This window comes from Perognathus longimembris, chromosome 5 (genome assembly GCF_023159225.1).
Source record: "Perognathus longimembris pacificus isolate PPM17 chromosome 5, ASM2315922v1, whole genome shotgun sequence".
NCBI classification, from domain to species: domain Eukaryota; kingdom Metazoa; phylum Chordata; class Mammalia; order Rodentia; family Heteromyidae; genus Perognathus; species Perognathus longimembris.
In genome coordinates, this window is record NC_063165.1 from 49,925,690 (window position 1) to 49,947,797 (window position 22,108).

Consider the following 22,108-nt stretch of genomic DNA (forward strand, 5'->3'; position numbering starts at 1 on the left):
TATTTCACATAAACAGATTATGACTTTAGTTTCTTGTTTTATATTCCAGGCTCTCTAAATGCTCTATTTCTCTTTATTGCTCTATAGAGGGAAAAGACAAACACAGCATATAACACGGGTAGTTAATTTTGAGTTTTATATCCTACTTTCAAAAATATACATTGAATAAGTTTGGCAGTATTTTATTAAATGCGTTGAGATGTTTATAACATCATTATTATATTCGGATGATGACTAAGAATGATCATAGAATGATGTAATAGACTATTCCTTTTTGTGCCTGAAAATGCTAGTTAAAATTTCAGTCTGGTATGTGTTTCAAAGTATCCCATTTATATTTAGCTGCCTTAGCTTTGCTATTAAGATAATTTATTGGGCTGGGAATATGGCCTAGTGGCAAGAATGCTTGCCTCATATACATGAAGCCCTGGGTTCGATTCCCCAGCACCACATATATAGAAAATGGCCAGAAGTGGTGCTGTGGCTCAAGTGGCAGAGTGCTAGCCTTGAGCAAAAAGCCAGGGACAGTGCTCAGGCCCTGAGTCCAAGGCCCAGGACTGGCCAAAAAAAAAAAAAAAAAAGATAATTTATTTACTTAGATAAAATCATAACTGGCATTACCTTTTATCTGAAGACTTAACACTGCTAAAGACTTAAGCGGTTGCTTTACTTCTTGGTATTGTCTTTGTATCCTTCATTCCTCTTTAACTTGCAATTATGTGTGGTTAAAACCTCTTTTTTTTTTTTTTCTGGCCAGTCCTGGGCCTTGGACTCAGGGCCTGAGCACTGTCCCTGGCTTCTTCCCGCTCAAGGCTAGCACTCTGCCACTTGAGCCACAGCGCCGCTTCTGGCCGTTTTCTGTATATGTGGTGCTGGGGAATCGAACCTAGGGCCTCGTGTATATGAGGCAGGCACTCTTGCCACTAGGCTATATCCCCAGCCCAAAACCTCTTTTGTTGACCTAATTTCTAGCATTATAAGAGGGAAGGGAAAGTGATTACATAAAATAACTATCTTGAAAACATCACAAAGAAAGGACACTATAAATCACTGGCTCCAGATGTGCCTTTTCACCTTGATAAGCTTCTTTCTGGCAAAACCTGTACTTCCTTTTGGCTCAGTAGTTGAACCAAGACTATTTGAGTACTATATCATTTTTCTCACATATTTAGTGTTGGGCCCAAATTCTTACTTAAAACCTTTGATGTGAAGAAAATTATTTTTGTGTGTATCCCCCACTACATACAATATATTTTGCATATGTGAATTACTAACTAAATGCTATTTAACTGAATTGTAGTAGGAGTGCCCAAAAAGGTTGACATGAGACAATACTGAGGGTTTTTTTTTAACCCATTTTGGTTAATTTTACTATCTTGTACCTTATATAGACCATTTAAAGTTAATACAGATTTGAATTGTGTATTATATTTACCATTCTTATGCTAGTAAAGCCTCAATTCCTTGTTCTTACTATTTGCAATTTATAAATAACGCTGTGCTCCTAAAAAGTAACTGCTGAACCTGAAGTGAACGTTACCTGACTATTATTCCCTAATGGGCCTTTAATTTCTTCCTGTAGACTTCTTAAGCTTTAGGACATATAGGAAATCTTGGAAGTTTTGTGTAAGATAAATTCTATGAGGCCAGCATAAACCTGAGGGGTTAGGTGCCCAGAGGAGGAAGAGTGACAAGAATGTGTGGGCCAGATGGGTCTTGTACAACCCTAGGACTTAGAGCTTAGGGAAGGTGCCAAGGCTCCAGCCCATTAGGCAACATAATTTCTTGAGGCCTGTGGACACAGTGTTAATCCCCACCCCAGACACTAGTTCCCTAGGGCCTCCAAACCCCTCCACTCCAGCCAGCTCCATTGTGTCAACAGCCTGCCTTACTCCCTTCCTCAACCTCCCCCAGCCTCCCCCAGTGTGGTTCAGTCCAGCTGGACTCCATCTCCATCTGCCTCCTCCATCTCTGAAGTGGTTTGCTCTGGACACAAGGTGCTTGTTAGGATTCTGGAAGGAACTCTGAATGCTTTGTGTTGTTCTCGGAGGCTCAGCCCGACCCTGGCAACAACCAGAACAGCTCAGAGCTATGGCACAGCCCAGCGCTGTCCCTCAGCGGTTTTGGGGCTGATCTTAACAGAAGTCTTCAGGATTGAGAAACTCATTTTAGGCTCAAAACGCTACAGTTTTCTAGGGGAACTCACAGGGTATGCAGCTGTCTTTGGACTCCTGATCTGTTAGTTTTGTGGGTAAGCTTTCAATCAATCAGAGATTGGATTTGAAAAGAGAGAAAAAAAAAGCTTGCACTAATATTGTCTGGACCAATTGAAGAAAAATGTAAACTACCTCAAAAAGATAGTCATGTTCCAGAAGAACATGAAGGCTCAGAGTCATCCTTAAAGGATGCCAGCTCTGAGACAGACTCCACAGAATTACAGAGTTTGATGGCAGCATGCAAATTGCTGGTCAGATCCAAATCTAAATTTGAAGCAGAAATACTCTTCTAGAGAAGACTGTAGAAGAGAAATCGAAGAATTCTGAAAAGATACAATGGTGACAGAATTATCTGAAGCAAAACAGCATCTAGAAGATATGTCAGAATTCCTCAACTCACAAGTAGATGAGGCCAAAACCACCTTGGAGATGCTTCAGATCAATAATGCACAACTTAAGGATCCCGTCACACTCTGAATGAAAATTCCCAACTTTGGGAAAGCCTACAAGAGCTTTCACAAAGCGGAAATATGAAAACAACAGGGGAGTGAACTTCATAAAGAGAAAATGGCAGTTGAAAACCGCAAAGTCAATGCAGTTGTGATAAAGAAAATGAAACCAGAGCTCTTGCTGAAAGCTTGCTAAAGGTGAATGATTGGGATGCGCCGCTAGGAGATGCTACTTGACATTGAAGACTGAAGCAGAACACGGTGCTTCCTTAGATAATCAGCGCAAAGGTGCTTTGCAGAAACTGGGTCATGCTGTTAATTTTAAGTGTTTTCTTACAAACCTTAGAAAGAGAAAGCAAATTTATACTTAGTTGTCTAAAGTAGATAAAACAAAAACATTTCTGAGCATATTAAACATTTCCAGATTGAAAAAGCAACTTTATAGTCTGCAAATGACTGTTTTGAAAGATAGAACCCATTGTTTCAGCAGAGATTTAAAACAATGGCTGAAGTGTATCAAGAGAAAGGAACAAAACTTTACAGGAGATTCATAGTTGAGGGAAAGTATCGAGCAGAGATAGAGAGAAAATTTTCCAAAGTAGAAAAAAGGGCTCTGTTGTGAATCTGTAGAAAGTTAGCTGGAGGGGTTGAAGAAAAAGTGACAAGAACTGTTCTTTATTATCAAAGGCAACTAATTTTCTATGAGAAAAAAAAAGTACATGCCAAGTGGTTGGCAGCTGAGACTCCTGAAAAAACAAAACCCTCAGATACTTTAGAAAAGTAAATGCCTACAAGAGACAAAAATTAGTAAAACTGAAGTTTCAAAATGAACTTTTAGGAAAAGATCCTATGCATTTGACATTCCAAGTCCATTTACGTTCTCTAACGGTCCCATAGCAATAGGACCACTTCCACCTGAGAGGAAGGCTTGTCTGAATCCCACAGTTTTGTCAGAAGGCCAGTCAGATCCCCACTTCTGCTTCCACACAACAGATGAAGAGGCTTAAGAGGTCAGGAGAATCCTCCAGGACATCAGCTGAACAATACAGAGAAGACTCAAATGGCCAATGACTGCACATACAAAACCTTCCAACCCAGAGTCCCTGTATAAACTGTAGTTGCAAACACCTGTGAAAGGAACTTCATACTTAAATTTTAAATTCTTGCTTGGCATTAGTAATAACAAAGCTAATTTTCCATTAAGAAAAAAATACTTTGATTAGGTTGCTTTGACAAGTAAGAACAAATATGTTCTAACATTTCGCTCCTATTGCATTAAGATTGCATTTATTTGTAATAAGAAACAACTTTTCCCATTGGCTGTGCAGCATGATCTCGTCAGGAAAAAAAACAACACATTAATAATATAGTAATAAGCCAGGGGCCGGTGGCTCACGCCTGTAATCCTAGCTGATACTCAGGAGGCTGAGATCTGAGGATCGCAGTTCGAAGCCAGCCTGGGCAGGAAAGTCTGTGAAATCCTCTCATCTCCAATTAAGCACTAAAAAAGCTGGAAGTGGAGCCTGGCAGAGTGATAGCTCAGGGACAGTACCCAGGCCCTGAGTTCAAGCCCTAGGACTGGGACCAACACAACAAAAAACAAACAACAAAACAAAAATCCACCTAGGTGAGGCTAATCTGGGTTCGTGGGCTTACATCAAACTTGCTTGAATTGTAGGCTGGCTGGTGACATTCCTTCAGATGGCCCTGAGGCCCACCGACCCACCCTCCCTCAGCTCCTCTCTACCGGAAGGAGGTCTCTCCCCTTATCCCAGGGCAGCACGCAGAGGGGGCAATGCACAAGCATCTGACAGACCTTTCTACACCTGTGTGCAAATTGCTATTAAGCTCTCAGGCGCCAGATGCTGTCAGTTAATGAAAGAAGCCACGGGTGGGTCTCGGAGAACTTCTGGGCGGGGGCTGGAAAGGATGGCTAGGGACCAGCATGGTAGTGGAGGTCATGAGGTACAAACAGTAGTCTGCATCTAGACAGATTCCCTGAGAGTCTGAGCTGGGCCTCACCGACCCTGGAGTCAGTGGAATCTTATAGAGACTCCCCAGAGGTCCAGAGCGCCGTGGCAGCCGGGCTGCGCTGCACAAACCGGAAGTGGCTGCGGAAGGGGCGGGGCTTCATGCGTGACGTCACGGGGGCGCCAGAGCCGGCGCGTAGCTTGGTATTCGGAGAGCGGAGCGCGCGCGCGAGGATGGCGGCTCCGGGCTCGGCTTTGGGACCCTTGGTTGCGGAGCTGTACGACGAGCAGGCTTTCAAGTTTGGGGATTTCGTGCTGAAGAGCGGGCTCTCCTCTCCCATCTACGTCGACCTGCGGGGCATCGTGTCCCGACCGCGCCTTCTCCGTCAGGTAACCGCCGGGAGGGAAGGCGGGACAGCGCCGGGGGACGGAGGGGGCGGCGGGGCTGGGCCGGGCCCCGGGGGCGGCCACCCCGCGGGCCCACCCCACCGGAGCCCGCGACCCCGCAGGCGCACCCCGCGGGAGCCGGCTCGGGATGCGCAGCGCGCGTGGGGACCTGGACTGTAACCGGTTCTCGAGCGCCCGCCTCTGGCACGTGCTGTTGGGAAACCCTGCGACCGGGAAGCCCTTGAGGGAGTTCTAGGTAGTCAGTCCCCCCCATCCCCCAAAGTAATATTGGAGAAGAACGGAAAAGATGAATGAGCAGAGAATTTAGTAGCTGGTCACATACTTTGGAAAAAGTCAGGCACCAGCGGCTCACGCCTGTAAATCTAGCTACCCAGGAGGCTGAGATCTAGCAGGAAAGTCAACTCAGACAGCAAAGTCTCTGAGACCAGTTATTCCCGAGCACTGGCTTAAGTAATAAGAGTGCTGGCCTAAAGAAGAAGAAAAAAAAAGGTAAGGGACAGAAGCCAAGCCCCAAGTTCAAGCCCTGGGACTGGCACAAAAAGGGGAGCGGGGACGTAGTTTTTGTTGAGCAAGAATTAAGACCCGGTGGTGGATGGGGCTGGGAATATGGCCTAGTGGCAAGAGTGCTTGCCTCGTATACATGAAGCCCATGGTTCGATTCCCCAGCACCACATATATGGAAAACGGCCAGAGGTGGCGCTGTGGCTCAGGTGGCAGAGTGCTAGCCTTGAGCGGGAAGAAGCCAGGGACAGTGCTCAGGCCCTGAGTCCAAGGCCCAGGGCTGGCCAAAAAAAAAAAAAAAAAAAAGACCCGGTGGTGGGCATAGTCTGGGTGACAGGTATTTGGTCTAGGTGAGCGGTTTCTCAGCTTCCCATATAGGAATCACCTGGGAATGACTTTATTTACACTGCCCAGTCAACTTCTGGGTCTCCATAGGCTCTACCTCTGGCCTTTGGCTGGTTAATTGGAGATAAAACTTTCAGGGACTCTACTGTCTGGGCTGGCTCAGAGCTCAACCACCGACCGGCCACTGGTTCCCTGCAGCACTATGCTTATTTATTTATTTATTTATTTATGCCAGTCCTGGGCCTTGGACTCAGGGCCTATGCTTATTTATTTATTTAGGCCAGTCCTGGGCCTTGGACTCAGGGCCTGAGCACTGCCCCTGGCTTCTGGCACTATGCATTTTTAATGTGGTAGTAGCTACCATATTAGGTGGTATAAATATTTCCATCATCACAAAAAGTTCTATCAAGAAGACACGTAGCCAAGCATAGTGGTGCAACACCCTTAATTCCAGTAAGGCAGAAAGTACAAAGCCTTAGAAGTTCCCTACAGTTTAGAGTTCACTGGACACCTATGTGTTTGGTTATTGTAAACATGAATGAAAAAAGCTGGGAATGTGGCTTAGTGGTAGAGTACTTGCCTAGCATGCAGGAAGCCCTGGGTTCAAATCCTCAGTACCAAATAAACAGAGCTGGAAGTGGTGCTGTGGCTCAAGTGGTAGTGTGCTAGCCTTGAGCAAAAGAAGTTAGGCCCTGAGTTCAAGCCCCCACGACTGCTCTCCCCCCTCCCCCCCCCCCAAAAAAAAGACTGAAGCATTGATTGAAGTGGGTTTAACTTGTTAACTTCCTACCATCTGGAATCTTGCTATTATATAGTATCCTGCTATGTGTGTCATCACTATAGAGAAGGTGTGGGATGCATGGAAACATTTTTCTATTGAAGAGATGGTTTAAAAGTCATCTCTTGGTAGAAAGTTAAAAACATTTTTGGTGCTAGGTCATGGTGTGTATGTCCAACTTTTGGCAGTTAACTGGGGAGGAGAAAGATCTGATTATAATATAGCTTTTCACATCTGTTGCTTTATGTACAGATTCTCAGTATTTACATTCCCAAAAGCAATAGAGTGGACTGGGAATGTGGCTTAGTGGTAGAGTGCTTGCCTAACATGCATGCAGCCCTGGATTTGATTCCTCAGTACCACATAAACAGAAAAAGCTGGAAGTGGCACTGTGGCTCAATAGAATGCCAGCTTTGAGCAAAACAAAGCTCAGGGGCAGTGTCTAGGCTCTAAGTTCAAGCCTCAGGACTGCCAAAACAAAAAAAAAGCAATTCAGTTTATGCTCACTGAACCTCCTAGTATAAGTAATATTTGACTACAGTTTTATGTGAGCATTAATTGTAAGGGGGAGCTACTATTTATGTCACTAAGAAATGCATTTCCAAAAAATGTTCTCATGCTGCCATCAATATTTATAAATTTTATTTCTGTGCTCAAAAAATTGTAATGCAGAAGACTTAAGATTTGGAGGCATGATCATAATTTACAATTTTAAATGTAAGTTAACATACATCTCAGTTTATATACATGAAGAGAAGCACTATACCAGAATCTTTTCAAACAAATTTGTATTATGTTGGAGGTAAATTCTGTGGAAATAGTGAAGTGAAAATATAAGATTGAAATAACATGAAAAATTTCCCAATTTCATAGTCTTCTGTGTGTTATGTTTTGCTGAGGATTCAACCTAGAGCTTTGCTCACTCTAAGGCAAATTCTTTCCACTATGCTAGATATAGCCCTGTCTAGTCCCCCGCCCTCTGAGATGTAGACAGCAAATCAAATCACTTAACATTTGTATTCCAAAATGTATCCACTGAAACTAGTGATAAACAGCTGGAGGATATATTAACATTTTTAGTATGAGAAATAGTTACAAATTAAAAATACCCAAAGATCTTTAAAAGTACAGAAGCAAAAATTATTTTAAAAGGCCTCTAGCATGCGGGGGTGGCTCACACCAGTCCCTCATGAGGATTGTGGTTCAAAGCCAGCCCAGCAGGAAAACCCATGAGACTCTTATGGAAAATTAACCACCAGAAAGCCAGACATAGAACTATGGCTCAAGAAGTATAGTAGTGCTAGCCTGGAGCATAAAATAAAAAGCTCAGGAAGAGTTCAAGTCCCAGGAGCATCACAAACACACACACACAGAGAAAAACCAAAGACTTCCAGTTTATGAAGTAGCTATGAATAATTTCTTTCTTTTTTTTTTTTTTTTGGTAACTGTAGAGTGGAAATACAGCTTTTGGCATGAAAATTCTATTTATGTGGAAAGTATAACGTATATGTCACACAATAGGCTCTGTTTATGAAACTTCTTAATTGAAGACTTTCTGAAGAAACTTGAGCCAAGTGGCATAAATACTGAAAGCATAACATTGCTAAGAGGTACTAGGAAGTCTGGGGACTGTTCTTTATCTTTAGGATCAATGTCATGACCCTTAGAGTACCCTAAGAGTGTGTCCTGAGTCAGGTTGAGTGGGTTCTTTCTTGCATTTATATTATGTTTGATTAGTAGGATTTCACAATAGTAATGTGACCAGATCGTTTTTAATCTTTTCCCTTGTGAGTTTATGTCTTCAGAAAACCAACTGTTGGGCTAATCTTGAGTAATTCATTTGTAACCATATGAATTTATGGATATAAATACCCTGAAATTTAATACAAGGCATTTATTCCTCTTCTCTTCCACCATTAGGTTTGTGATCATCCTCTAACAAGTTATCTATCTTTAAGGTTGTCACATGATTTGTGTCATTTAAAAATAATAACAACGAGGTATATGTATTCATTTGTTTACAGGTTGCAGATATTTTATTCCAAACTGCCCAAAATGCAGAGATCAGTTTTGACACTGTGTGTGGGGTACCTTACACTGCATTGCCGCTGGCTACAGTTATCTGTTCGACCAATCAAATTCCAATGCTCATTAGAAGGAAAGAAACAAAGGATTACGGTAAGATAAAAGTAGCTCTGCCTGGGGAAAGGGGGTGGGGGGAAGACTGGGAGAAAATGAGGGGAAGGGATGACTATTCAAAAAGAAATGTACTCAGTACCTCAGTAACTGTAACCCCCTCTCTACATCACCTTTATAGTTTGGGGTTTGTTTTTTTTTGCCAGTCTTGGAGCTTGAACTCAGGGCCTGAGTACTGTCCCTGGCCTCTTTTTGTTCAAGGCTAGCTAGCGCTCTACCACTTGTGCCACAGCTCCACTTCCTACTTTTTCTGTTTATGTGGTGCTGAGGAATCAAACCCAGGGATTCATGCATACTAGGCAAGCACTCTACCGCTAAGCGACACTTCCAGTCCTACAATAAATTTTTTTAAGTAGCATAAAACTTTAAGCTAATGTGTAACCTGTTAGAATTTTTTCCTGCACTATTATTTTCCTAGTATTTGAATTTTCTTCCTAAGTCCTTTAAGTTACTGTCACCTGTGGAATTGGTTAACAACTGATTTAAATCACCTTCATTTCCATTAGCTTTCAGGCCTGAAATGTTTTGTGTTGATTGGGCAGTTGAAACATCAACTTGTGTATTGATCTTCTCTCTAGCAGGATGTCCTAGGAGCATATGCTTTTCTTTTCCCCCCTAGGGCTTTAATTGGTGGCCTGCACACTGTTCCTGATTTTTTTCTTTCTCTCAAACCTAATACTTTACCTCTTGAGCCACAGTCTACTGTTGGCTTTGGAGATAAAGACTTTCCTGCCTGGGCTGGCTTTGAATCACAATCCTCAGATCTTAGCCTCTTAGTTAGCTAGAATTACAGGCTTGAGCCACTGGCGCCTAGCAGGTTTGTCAATTCTTGAAAGAAAGGAGTTGAAAGAAATGAGAACACTCAGAGATGACTCAAGAAATGGATGGATAAAATACCCACCTATTTTAAAACAAGATTAATTAGTGGTGGAAAATAAAAAGATGACTCTCTAGCAAATGAGTCTATGAAGTCTACAGCCTGAGTCATTGACAGCTTATAGATTATATGAAAATAATGGGATGTGGGGTTAAAGTAGTATATTTAGTCACATAAAGTTGTAATGGGTCTAAAAAGGTTGCAAAAATGTTTTCCTTCTGAATTTATTTTCAAAAATAAATTGTATAGACATCTGAGTGATGAACTTTTAATAGTTGATAGAAAAAGGAATTTAGTTGAGAATTTTATTTTGTAACTGCTAAATCTAGGGTATTGTGCTTTGAGAAATTCCATATTTGATCCTACATACTCATTAATTTATATTGGAAAACAAATTTCTAAATTTCTTATAGTTATTTTATATACAATGGCAATTTGGAGATACAGAAATACTGAACAAAACAGTTAATGTGGCACATTGAAGAGTGATCAGAAAACAAAATAGCTCCAAAGTAGATGTTCAGAATATAAGATTTAGAACATCTCATTCTTCATAACTCTCCACTAAATGCATTCTGTGGTATGTATCTTGAGTTGGCTGAAGTGTGTGTGTGTGTGTACATTGTAATTAGTTTAAATTTTTTATTCTTAGGTACTAAGCGTCTTGTAGAGGGAACAATCAACCCTGGAGAAACCTGTCTGATTATTGAAGATGTTGTCACCAGTGGATCTAGCGTTTTGGAAACTGTTGAGGTTCTTCAGAAGGAGGGCCTGAGGGTCACTGACGCCATCGTGCTGTTGGACAGAGAGCAGGGGGGCAAGGACAAGTTGGAAGCATACGGGATCCGTCTCCACTCAGTGTGCACACTGTCCAAAATGCTTGAGATTCTTGAGCAGCAGAAAAAAATTGATTCTGAGATGGTTGGGAGAGTGAAGAGATTCATTCAGGAGAATGTTTTCGTGGCAGCTAATCATAATGGCTTTCTTCCTTCTCTAAAGGATGCACCCAAGGAACTCAGCTTTGGTGCACGTGCAGAGCTGCCTCGGACCCACCCTGTTGCATCAAAGCTTCTGCAGCTTATGCAGAAGAAAGAGACCAATCTGTGTCTGTCTGCTGATGTCTCAGATGCCACTGAGCTTTTGCAGCTAGCAGATAACTTAGGACCCAGCATCTGCATGCTCAAAACTCATGTTGACATTTTGGATGATTTTACTCTGGATGTGATGAAGGAGTTGACAGCTCTGGCAAAACGTCATGAGTTCTTAATATTTGAAGACCGAAAATTTGCAGATATAGGAAGCACAGTCAAAAAACAGTATGAAGGTAAGGGTATTTTTGAGAAATCCCCAAGAATCAGAGATCCAGCCTGAACTGGCAAAAGGGAAAAAGTTGATGATGTATTTGCAAACATAACTGGAAGTACAACCATAGAGCTAGGCTGTCCAGCGTGGTTGGATCCAGGAGCTCAAGTGATATCTTCTGAAATTGTTCTCTTCCCCTCTCTCAGCTCTTTCTTCTGTTGACTTCTTACCTCTGGTAGGCAAACCCCGCGTACTCACTACAAACCATTATGATCTGTGCAGGATCCTTTCATTAGCTCACCAGGGGAAGTATCTGTTCCTGCAAATGTAAAGCAGTGAGCTCCAGGCATCTTGTATTGATTGAGAGCCCTGCAGGGTTAATTCCTAGAGTATGGATATGTACTTACCGTGAGGGTGCAGGGGATAGGGATGGGGAGGCAAAGTGATTAGATGCTGGCCCTAGCAGAAATAGTAGATAGAAGAAACAGTGAAAAGGCAAGGTATAATGATTGGATTTGTTTTTAACAGAAAAAGATCAGTTAAGACATTTTTATCTCAAAGTTTTTAAATAGCAAATAGGAAGTCAAGTTCTATTTATTAGAAAAAATGCTTAGTTCTACTTATTCTGTGCAAATGTCTGATGTTCTTATAAATGGACACAGTTGGCTCATTACTGTAATTCTACCTACTCAAGATACTGAGATCTGAGGATCGTGGTTGGAGGCCAGCCTGGAAGGAAAGTCTGTGAAACAATTCAGTAACCTACTTTAAAAAAGCCAGATGTGGAGCTGTGGCTCAAGAGGTAGAGTGCTAACATTGAGCAAAAGAAGCTTAGGGACAGCACCTAGGCCCCGAGTTCAAGTCCCATGATTAGCACCTTGCCCCCTAAAAAAAGGATGTGAACATACTATATATAGCAAACTTTTTTTTCCTGACTTTATAGTAGATATTTGGCCATATTACTACTTATCTTAGGTATCTTTGAGGTAACTTTTTCTTAAAGTAACATATGCATATTCCCAAGCTGTTTTTAATAGAAATGTCTATATGTGACTGGCTTCATGTGCAGATGCCCTAATACTGTCCTTCCCCTTAGCTTAGTTACTGAATGTCATAAGAATTGTACAACCTTTATTCGGGTTTGCATGTCTGCCCCCCGCCCCTTTTCGTGCGCGTGTGTGTGCGTGTGTGTTTGTGTGTTAGTACTAGGGCTTGAACTCAGAGTCTCAGCTTATTGGGGGAGTTTTGCTCAAGAATGGTGCTCTACCACTTGAGTCCCAGCTCTACTTCTGATGTTTTGCTGGTTAATTAGCGATACGAGTCTCACTGACTCTTTTGCCCAGGCTAGCTTTGAACCTTGGTCCTCAGATCTCAACCTCCTGGGTAGCTACGATTATAGGCATGAACCATTAGCACCCAGATTCGCATATAGTTTTGTTGGTTTTAATCATTACTGCCTGGTGCTGGTGGCTCACACCTGTAGTCCTAGCTACTCAGAAGGCTGAGATTGGATTGCAGTTTGAAGCCAGTCCAGGCAAGAAAGTCTGTGAGACTTTTATCTCCATTTGAGCCATAGTGCCACTTTCTGTTCTTGGGTAGCTAAGTGGTAGAGTACTGGCCTTGAGTATAAAAGCTCGGGGACAGTGCCCAGACCTGAGTTTAAGCCCCAGGACCAACCCCCGCCCCCCCCCCCCCAAAAAAAAAATCATGACCACTAGTTTTTAAAATGTGTAAAGTTCCTCTTTTGAAATTAAAGTAGTTAAGAAGAGCTAATTAAATAACATTGAGTTGTTGGGTGGAAATTGGTTGTCTTTAAGTGTAAGGATATCATTGTCTTTGATTTCAGTAAATGCTTCTCTTCATTGGAGCCCATTTCTAATTGCATCAGCTTTAGCAGTAGTTCCAAGCTTCAGTCTGCAAAAATAAATCAGTATTCCTGACAAAGTAGAGCTCCTAAGAATTTCTTCTCACTGCTTTCTCACCTAGCTGCCAGGTAGATGATCACTGAAGTTTTTGAAATGTTTGACTTTCATCAACATGTTGGTAAAACCAAAGAGGTTTTTGTTTGAAAATTGGCATGTATCTTTTTCCTCCCTTAGGTGGTGTCTTTAAAATAGCTTCCTGGGCAGACCTAGTAAATGCTCACGTGGTTCCAGGTGCAGGGGTTGTGAAAGGCCTACAGGAAGTTGGCCTGCCTTTGCACAGGGGGTGCCTACTCATTGCAGAAATGAGCTCTGCTGGCTCCCTGGCCACTGGGAACTACACTAAAGCAGCGGTGAGTGACAGAGGGATTGGTGGGAGAGAAGGCAAGGGCTGTTATGCTACATGCACCAGGGCAAGAAAATGTCACTGGGGTCTGTGGGAATCCCTGTTTCACCCTGCAAATAGCTGCTGTTGCTGTGGTAGCAAGCTAACAAGAGTTTGATACAGTTCCTTGATACTCAGTAGTGTTTAATATCTCCTAGTGGACTCTTAAGGAATTTGAATCACACTCTGAAAGAAACACTAAGACACAGATAGTTAAATAAGGGTCTGTCTTCAGCTGTGTATGTGTGTGTGAAGGGGCTTGAACTCAGAGCCTGGGTGCTGTCCCTGAGTTCTTTCCCCCAAGGCTGGTGCTCTGCCACTTCAAACCATAGCTCTACTTCCAGTTTTCTGATGGTTGATGGGTGATAAGAGTCTCATAGACTTTACTACCTGGCTGGCTTTGAACCACAATCCTCAGCATCCTGAGTTACTAGGATTACAGGTGTGAGCCACCAGCAACACCCAGCTAAGCTATCTTTCTTATAACTGCTGTTTTCCTCTCAGCTGGTTGAAAAGAATTTTCCAGATGTGCAGTTTATTCTGGTTTCCACAGTGCTGTAGTCTCATGACAGCAGTTCCCATTAAGTGGCAGCTTCTTACTCTGTCTCTGATGGTGATTGGTATGGGTGGGAAAAGCTAAGGGGGTCAAGTTACATTGTTTCTTCCAGTATTAAAAGTTTTTTCTGTACATATGTGTTAGTGCAGCCCTGAACCCCACCCTGAGCCAGGCATATCACATTTCCTACTTACAGTGTCTCTTCTGCTGGGCATCAGTGTTTCATGCCTGTAACCCTAGCTACTCAGGAAGCTAAGATCTGAGGATCTTGGCTTGAAGCCAGCCTGGGCAGAAAAGTCTATGAGACTCTTCACTAAAGTACACACACACAAAAAAAAGCCAGAAGTAGAGCTGTGGCTCAAGGGCTAGCCGTGAGCAAAAACTCAGGGACAGTGCCTAGGCCTTGAGTTGAAGCCAGGACCAGCATACACACACACAAAGTGCCTTTTCACGTTTTCCTGGTATAATTCATAGTTAAAGACTGTATGTGAAGCTGTTAAGAACTTGCTTGGCTATAGGGTCAGGTTCTGGCTCCTCCCCTAAATGTTCCATAATACCTGATTTTGCACCTCACAAGTGGGGGGCTAAGAAGTCATTGCTAATATTAATATCCTGGGAGTCTAAGTCTGATTCCAGGACAGGAAGTGACTTATTCCTGGTGATAGCTGGTGGCCAGAGTGGAACAGAATCAGGGAAGAGCAAAGCAGAAAGGCAGACTTGGTGTGCACGTGAGACAGTAGTGTAAAAAGTAGACAGCTCATAGCTGGGGTGGAAGAAGAAGGAAAGAGACGGAGATGAACCTTAGCTCTTGGTATTTGAGAATGGATAATTACAGATAAATACTTGGGCAACACCTTGAGTTTTAGATACAGAAGTACAGGGATTTTGTTGAGCTACAAGGGGGAAGAGGTTATCTTGGGGTCTAAGGCAGCAAACACTTGTTTGGTCATTCATATCTAAAATGACATGTTTTAGGTAATGAGCTTATGTTTAACATGAAAGGAGAAAAGGCATATGCGTAGCAAGTTATAACTACTTAATCAGGATAATTATTTTTTTCTTATAATATGGCATGTTTTCTATAGGTTGGAATGGCTGAAGAGCATTGCGAATTTGTGATTGGTTTTATTTCTGGTTCTCGAGTTAGTATGAAACCAGAATTTCTTCACTTGACCCCAGGAGTTCAGTTACAAGCAGGAGGTAAGTCTGTCTGTTTTCAAAACCGCATTTTTACTCATGTTATAAAGAATACGAACAAAACTGTTGCTAAAGAAAGGCATTCTTTTTTTTTTTTTTTTTTGGCCAGCCCTGGGCCTTGGACTCAGGGCCTGAGGACTGTCCCTGGCTTCTTTTTGCTCAAGGCTAGCACTCTGCCACTTGAGCCACAGCGCCACTTCGGGCCATTTTCTATATATGTGGTGCTGGGGAATTGAACCCAGGGCCTCATGTATATGAGGCAGGCACTCTTGCCACTAGGCCATATCCCCAAGCCCAAGAAAGGCATTCTTGATCTATATACTAGTCTGATATTGGTCTGTATTTGCAAAACAGCTTGTAATCTAATTTTAGGATTAAATTTTAGAGTCTTTGATATATGCCACAACCTTATACTTAAGATTCGTGTTTTCCAATTGGTATTCTGAATATACTGCCAAAAGAAAGTATTGTGTGCTCCAGAGTTTGGAATCTAGAGAAGCTTACAGAATTAAGCCTTTGTTTCTCTGTGCAAATATACACCATGAATCTCCAGCATGGAGGGCTTCACTTCTGCCACGATTCCCAAGCCTATTGGAACATGAAATACTAAGCGGTCTGAAAAATGTAGTGCAGTCTTTCCTTCAACCAAGGGGTAATATAGAGATATGTTTGATTTAAATGTTCTGTAGGAATCTGATCATCGACTTGATTTCAATGAATGAGGGAAGAATGACTTAAAATATGGCTGGAAAGGTGTCCATCACAATTACTGGTGTGGACATAGCTTGCTTCCTATTTCTTTCCCTTGTAGACTTAAGAGGTTGGAGTAGTAATTTGGTCATTAGGGTTCTCACTTAATGGCTATGTAAATAACTCACCTCTCAGTGGAATTTGTCAGCTTAGATTTTACTTTTATCATTGCAAAGTTTCAGAGAAAGTAAATCGATTTACCTTGGTCATTAACTCATCCCCAAGGGAGACACTGGCTCTACTTACCCGTGGTGTGGAAAGAGTGCGTTTCTTTTACAGCCAGTGTTTCCCAGTTACTTTGGCTATATTACGAACAGGGACCATTTTGCTTTTTTGATTATGTGGCATGTGTATGGAATACTGTAGACTAGCAGGTCCAAGGAGAGGAGCACTCTGTGGAACAACTTGGATGTTAAAGGAATGGGCAGTGTGCTGATCAGATGACCAGATTAGTGTTTGAGACTAGGAAGGAAGGTTGATATATAACCACTTTTTATTTTTTGCCAGTTGGAGGGCTTGAACTCTGGGCCTGGGCGCTGTCCCTGAGCTCTTCAGCTCAAGACTAGTGCTCTACCATTTGAGCCACAGTGCCACTTCCAGTTTTCTGGTGGTTAATTGGAGATAAGAGTCTCATGGACTTTCCTGCCTGGGGTGGGTTTGAACTGCGATCCTCAGATCTCATCCTCCTGAGTAGCTAGGATTACAGGCACTTTGGTTATAACCACATTTTTAACTGTGAAGAACAGGCTAGTGAGAATTGAATTGATTAAAAACAGTAAGGTCATTGGATGCTTCCTGCCCTTTCCTGTCATAGTGCAGGCCTCCACGGAAAGGCCTACGTAAGGCTTCATAAATTCATAAAACTTTGCATCGGTTTGCAAAAACTCTGGACAATTTTTAAGTTCCACATTTGTGCCAAACATTCTGAATCAGATTTGGTTCTTGGCCTATCCATTTGGTAACTTTAAACAGACAGTAGATACGATAGTGAGAAATATCATGGGTGCCTGTTTCAGGAGTGCCTTAGCCCCACAGCTTTTGACTAGTTAGTGCAGTTAGAGGTGGGCTGGTAGAGATAAAGCTTCCCATGCCATTTATCAGAATGCCCTTTCTTAACTAAAAGTGTCCGTGAAGGATTAGGGTGTAAATGCTTCCGAGGCCTCTCAGAAAGGGTCATGCAAATGGTGGTCATCAGGCTAGATGCCTTGAAGGAAGGTTCTACTGAATCTTTTCTTGGAAATAGTAGATTAACCATATTAAAAACAAAAACAAACCCAAAACTGTAAATATACTAGAATTACCTACATTGACAAGAGTTGGTTATCATCTTCCTTCAGGTGCTCTGGCAGATCAGTGAATCTCATCACCTGGCACTAGAAAGCAGGAACATTTTTAAAGTTACTGTTTCAGAGGAGATGTGGCAGGTTTTCAGATACTTGTATTATGGGTTTTTAGGTTTGTTTGTTTATTTTGTCTACAGGGGATCATCTTGGCCAACAGTACAACAGTCCACAAGAAGTTATTGGTAAACGAGGTTCTGATGTCATCATTGTGGGCCGGGGAATACTCTCAGCTGCTAACCGCATAGAAGCAGCTGAGATGTACCGAAAGGCTGCCTGGGAAGCTTATTTAAGTAGACTTGCAGATTCATCGCTACACTCATAAAAATGCACTGAAACTTACTGGCCTCCTCCTAAATCGCTGTCTTGAAATGATTAGCCTTTCCTGCTGGGTGGATTCTTGTATAGGGCCTGTGTGGGAGGGACTTGAGTTAAAAACATCGACTGGAAAATGTTGAGTGGCTGATAATCACTGCATTGAAACTATATAGCACACTCATTTTCAGACCTGCTTTTATTGAGACTGCTTTGTTTGGCAGCCATAACAAGACAATTTTAGAAATGGAGTGTAAAACCAGTATAGCACGTGTTCTTGTTACATGTTGCCCAAATAATGTCTATGAACTCATAAAAGTGGCAGTCCAGGTATTCAAATGTTGCTGGATCAAGAACTACCCTTCCTCTTCCCGAGTGCAGATGGGAAAGGAGAATGACTGTCTGTGAGCCTCTAGTTCACTTCTCAGCAGCAGGAATCCTTCACAGCTGCCTCCTACCTTATTTGAAAAAGCTACTTCTTTCCTGTCAGCCACCAGCCTCAGGTTCTACCTGGGGGATGGCTTAAGGATCCCACTTAAATATCCCAGCTGTCATTACAGTGGGAAGCCAGCCTTCACTACTGTTAAAAGGCAATTCTTTTTGTCCAGTTTGGATCAGAATCTGAATAAAGGCAAAACTGTTTACAAAGCAGGCAGCCCCCAGACCAGCTTGCTGTGCTATTACACCCTCCTGCCCGCTGTTTACACTCTCCTGGTTCGTTGGTTGCAGTACTTCCTGCAACCACCCAGTTAAATCTGTATTGGTTTACTGGGCTCAGTCCAAATCCATGGCCTCCCACAAGTTTTCCCATTTCCCACTTTTGTTCAGGCTGTCATCTAGATTGTCACTATGGTCCTGGGATTCAGGTCCCCACACATGACCCACGTTTTAAGTTCTTTTTCTAGCCCAAGAGGTGAGTTAGCATTCAGCAGGTACCTGCCCATTAGAAGACTTGAGGACCCAGTATACAGGGGAGACAAGTACCAGGGGATTTGACCAAGGTTCACCACATTCAGGATCCTATACAAGTATTAGCAACTGCAGCCTTTTCTGTTAAGTCATCGTACCAACCCATTAATTACATCAGCGTTTTCCCCTAATTCACCTCATGCTTATTCTTTCATGAGTAATGTAATACATACCTTGCAAAAATGGAATCTTTTTTGTTTTGTTTTTGTTGCCAGTCCTGGGGCATGGACTCGGGGCCTGAGCATTGTCCCTGGCTTCTTTTTGCTCAAGGCTAGCACTCTACCTCTTGAGCCACAGCACCACTTCTGGCTTTTTTCTATATGTATGGTGCTAAGGAATCAAACCCAGGGCTTCATGTATATAAGGCAAGTGCTTTACAATTAGGCCATATTCCCAGCCCCCAAAAATGGAATCTTCAAAGCTGGGAAAGACCATGTCATAGTATCCATGACCAAATTAAGGAGTAAGAACAAGGGCTAGAAGTGTCTGGTTACAGCCTAATTCCATCAAGTCAAAGGGGAGGGCATAACCAGGGGAAAATAGAGGGTTAGGGTCTCGTCAGGATGTGGAACCTTGTTCTGATACATCTGGAAAACTCCGTGTCAGAGGTGTTACCTGTTTCTGGGGAAACATCTCTTGTTTGGTGGAACAAGTGCGTTTAAGAGCAGTTTGATCTCGTCTGTGAGAGCCCATTTCAGGTTGTCAGTGTGGAATGGCGGGCTTCTACTGGAGACACAGATTTCCTGGTGAAAATAACGCCTTGAAGCAACACTTTTAACACCTCACAGCATTATTCCTGTCACTTTTGCAGCATTAGAAACATGTTAGGTTCTGTTGAGGAAGTTGGCTCTGCCAATTAATTTCAAAACACTAACCTAGAAGACACACTTCCCAGTAGTCTTCTAACCACATTGGTCTTCCTGCAGGCAAAGCTGTAAAACCAGAAAACAGACTCAGCAGTAGATGTGCCACTGAAATAGCAGTATGATGAAATCCCTTTGGAAAATATTGAAATAGTCCATCTGCTGCCATTTCTTGTAGCAGAAATACAACCACTTGAAGTTTGGTGGTCTCAGAATTATGGGTTTTACAAACTAAACATTGGTCTTCCTTAAAAAGCAGCAATTTTAGGCCAGTTCCCAGTTTACTATGCCTACTCTGAGTACTGGAATGCAGAATATCCAACATTGGAAGCTTAAAACACTAGGAAAAGACCAGGTGGCTATCCATGGGCTCATTTAACACCAAATTTGCTTACTCTGGCCCATAGCACAATCCATTAAATAGACTGCCATAGACAGTTTGATTTGGGTCAGTATGGTGGCTCACAGCCCATAACTTCAGCTACTCAGGAGGCCCACCCCTGGGATTTGTGATCCCAGCTATGCAGGAGCCCTAAGTTAGGATGATCAGAAGTAAGTCCGCTCGGGCAAAAAAAAAAATTGAGGCCTTATCTGGAAACCTAAAGGCTGAAAGATCTGGGAAGGTGGTTCAAGCAATGTCCTGAAGTCAAAGCTGATCACCACCACCCCCATCCCCAACACACAAACACCTCCCAGCTGTCCAACTGAAGTAACTCATCCTTCTTAATTAAACAAAAGCTTTATTAAAGCTAATTACTATTAAGAACAGGTTGGGTAAGTAGTGGTATATTCCTATCATCCCAGCTTGGAGACTAAGAAACACCCAAGTTTGTGGCAGCTGGGGCTACATAATGAAAGCCTGAAAAACAGGGCTGGATGCACTTGCCTGGAGTGCACTAAGCCCTGGGTTTGGCTCTCCAACACTGCAAAAGAAAAAAACTGAAACCTCTCTGTATACTACTTTACAATGATGTTAAAATTTAAAACAAAACAAAACTCTTGACACAGTGGCTCATGTCTACAACCTCTATACTCAGGAGCGGGAAGCAGGATTGCAAGTCAGGTATGCCTGGGCTAAGTATAAAAACCCTTTCTAAATACATAAAGAAACAAAATTAAAATTGTTTTGTATTATAAGCAAAAAAGAAAACTAACATAGGAAACAAGTCCTAATTTTGCTTAGGTAGAACAGTTTCCCTTATCAGAAGCATGGCTTACACATTTTTCACAAGTTACTGTACTAGTACTAAATACCATACATTAGAAATGGTTTAAAACTAGTAACCTGGCCTACTGCCAATGGCCACACTTGTAATCTTAGCTACTCAGAAGAGGTTGAGATCTGAGGATAAAGGTTTGAAGCCAGCTGGGAAAGAAAATTCATGAGATCTTTATCTTCAGTTAACCACCAAAGGCCAGAGGTAAGTCCGTGGCTCAAGTGGTAGAGCACTAGCCATGAGCAAAAAAGCTAAGGGACAGCACCCAGGCTCTAAGTGCATGGCGCATGCACATGCACACACAGTAACTTTAGTAATCGCTATAGCAATCTGGGAAGCAAGCAATTTTGTTTTTTATGTCAGTTTTATGTTTATCAGTTTTTATCAGGTAACAATTTTTAGAAACCTCGTTTATATAATTGTTTTTCATATCTGCTAACAAGAAAGACATCTAAAGCCCTTCCCTATAGTACCTGAGAATGAAGAAGTTCCACTTTAACAGAATCATCAGACATTCAGCAAGGAGACCTGCACTTCATGTTATGAAAGAAACGGCGAGATCTGAGGGTTGCAGTTAGAAGCCAGCCTGGGCAGAAAAGTCCAAGAGATTCTATCTCCAAGTAAGCAACAAAAAGTCCTGGCTCAAGTGATAGAGCGCTAGCCAAAAAAGCCAAATCCCATACCACTACAAAAAACACATGGCAACAGTCAACCTTAGTTGTCAGTTCCCCAACAGTAACACGCGCCTGCATGGACAGTCCCCCTTTTCATATGCTCTGTTTGGGTCAGTTTCTCCTGTGACACCTCCTGAGGAAGGAAAATTGCCTTCTGGCCCTAGCCCAGTGCATTATACAGTGGACCGTCAAATACTGTGACTGGAAGCATTTCATGACTCACGGCTTTCCAATTAGTCACAGCCATGTTTTCTCCAAATTAGAAAACAGCTTCTTTCTCTTCAGAATTTATTAAGCTTTTTCAATCAACAAAACTGGAAAATCTCCACTAGTTATAATCCCACCTGTCTTCACTCTCCAACACACAATACAATCACAGTGATAAAAAAAAAACAAGTTCCAAGGGCAATACCAATAGAGGGAGCTACTGACTGGTATAACTGTTCCCATATTGCTGGTGATAACAATCCACTGGCTGTGAAAAGAGCAGCAAATAACATCTCATCTTTATTGACCAAGAGCCAAATTAAAGAAGGGAAACCATCCTGGGGCTTGCCCATGGATGCTGTTCAGTGGGATATCTGTAATCGCCCACTGAGAACTGGCTCTGTGGATATCATTGTAACAGACATGCCATTTGGAAAAAAGATGGGCTCCAAGAAGAGAAACTGGAATCTTTACCCATATTGCCTGCAGGAGATGAGCTGTGTCTGTAGACCAGGGCCGGGCCAGGCTAGGCAGTACTACTTACTCAGGACAAGAAATGCTTTACCCCAAGGCATTATGTGGAATGGGACGTGTGGCGAAAGGTTCATACAATGTGGGTCAGCATAGGAGGTCTTCATGCTGTGGTTTATTTTCTGAAATGTACACCTCAG

General features: G+C 42.5%; 1 protein-coding gene across 1 annotated transcript; it reads left to right on the plus strand.

Moving 5' to 3' along the window:
• The first annotated feature begins 4,816 nt into the window (after positions 1–4,816).
• Positions 4,817–18,385, plus strand: Umps (uridine monophosphate synthetase). Its single transcript, XM_048346799.1, has 6 exons — positions 4,817–5,025; positions 8,692–8,845; positions 10,393–11,064; positions 13,142–13,317; positions 14,991–15,105; positions 17,333–18,385. Exons 1-6 carry the CDS (start codon positions 4,870–4,872, stop codon positions 17,515–17,517), a joined length of 1,458 nt encoding a protein of 485 aa, XP_048202756.1. The 5' UTR covers positions 4,817–4,869; the 3' UTR covers positions 17,518–18,385.
• The last annotated feature ends 3,723 nt before the right edge of the window (positions 18,386–22,108 follow it).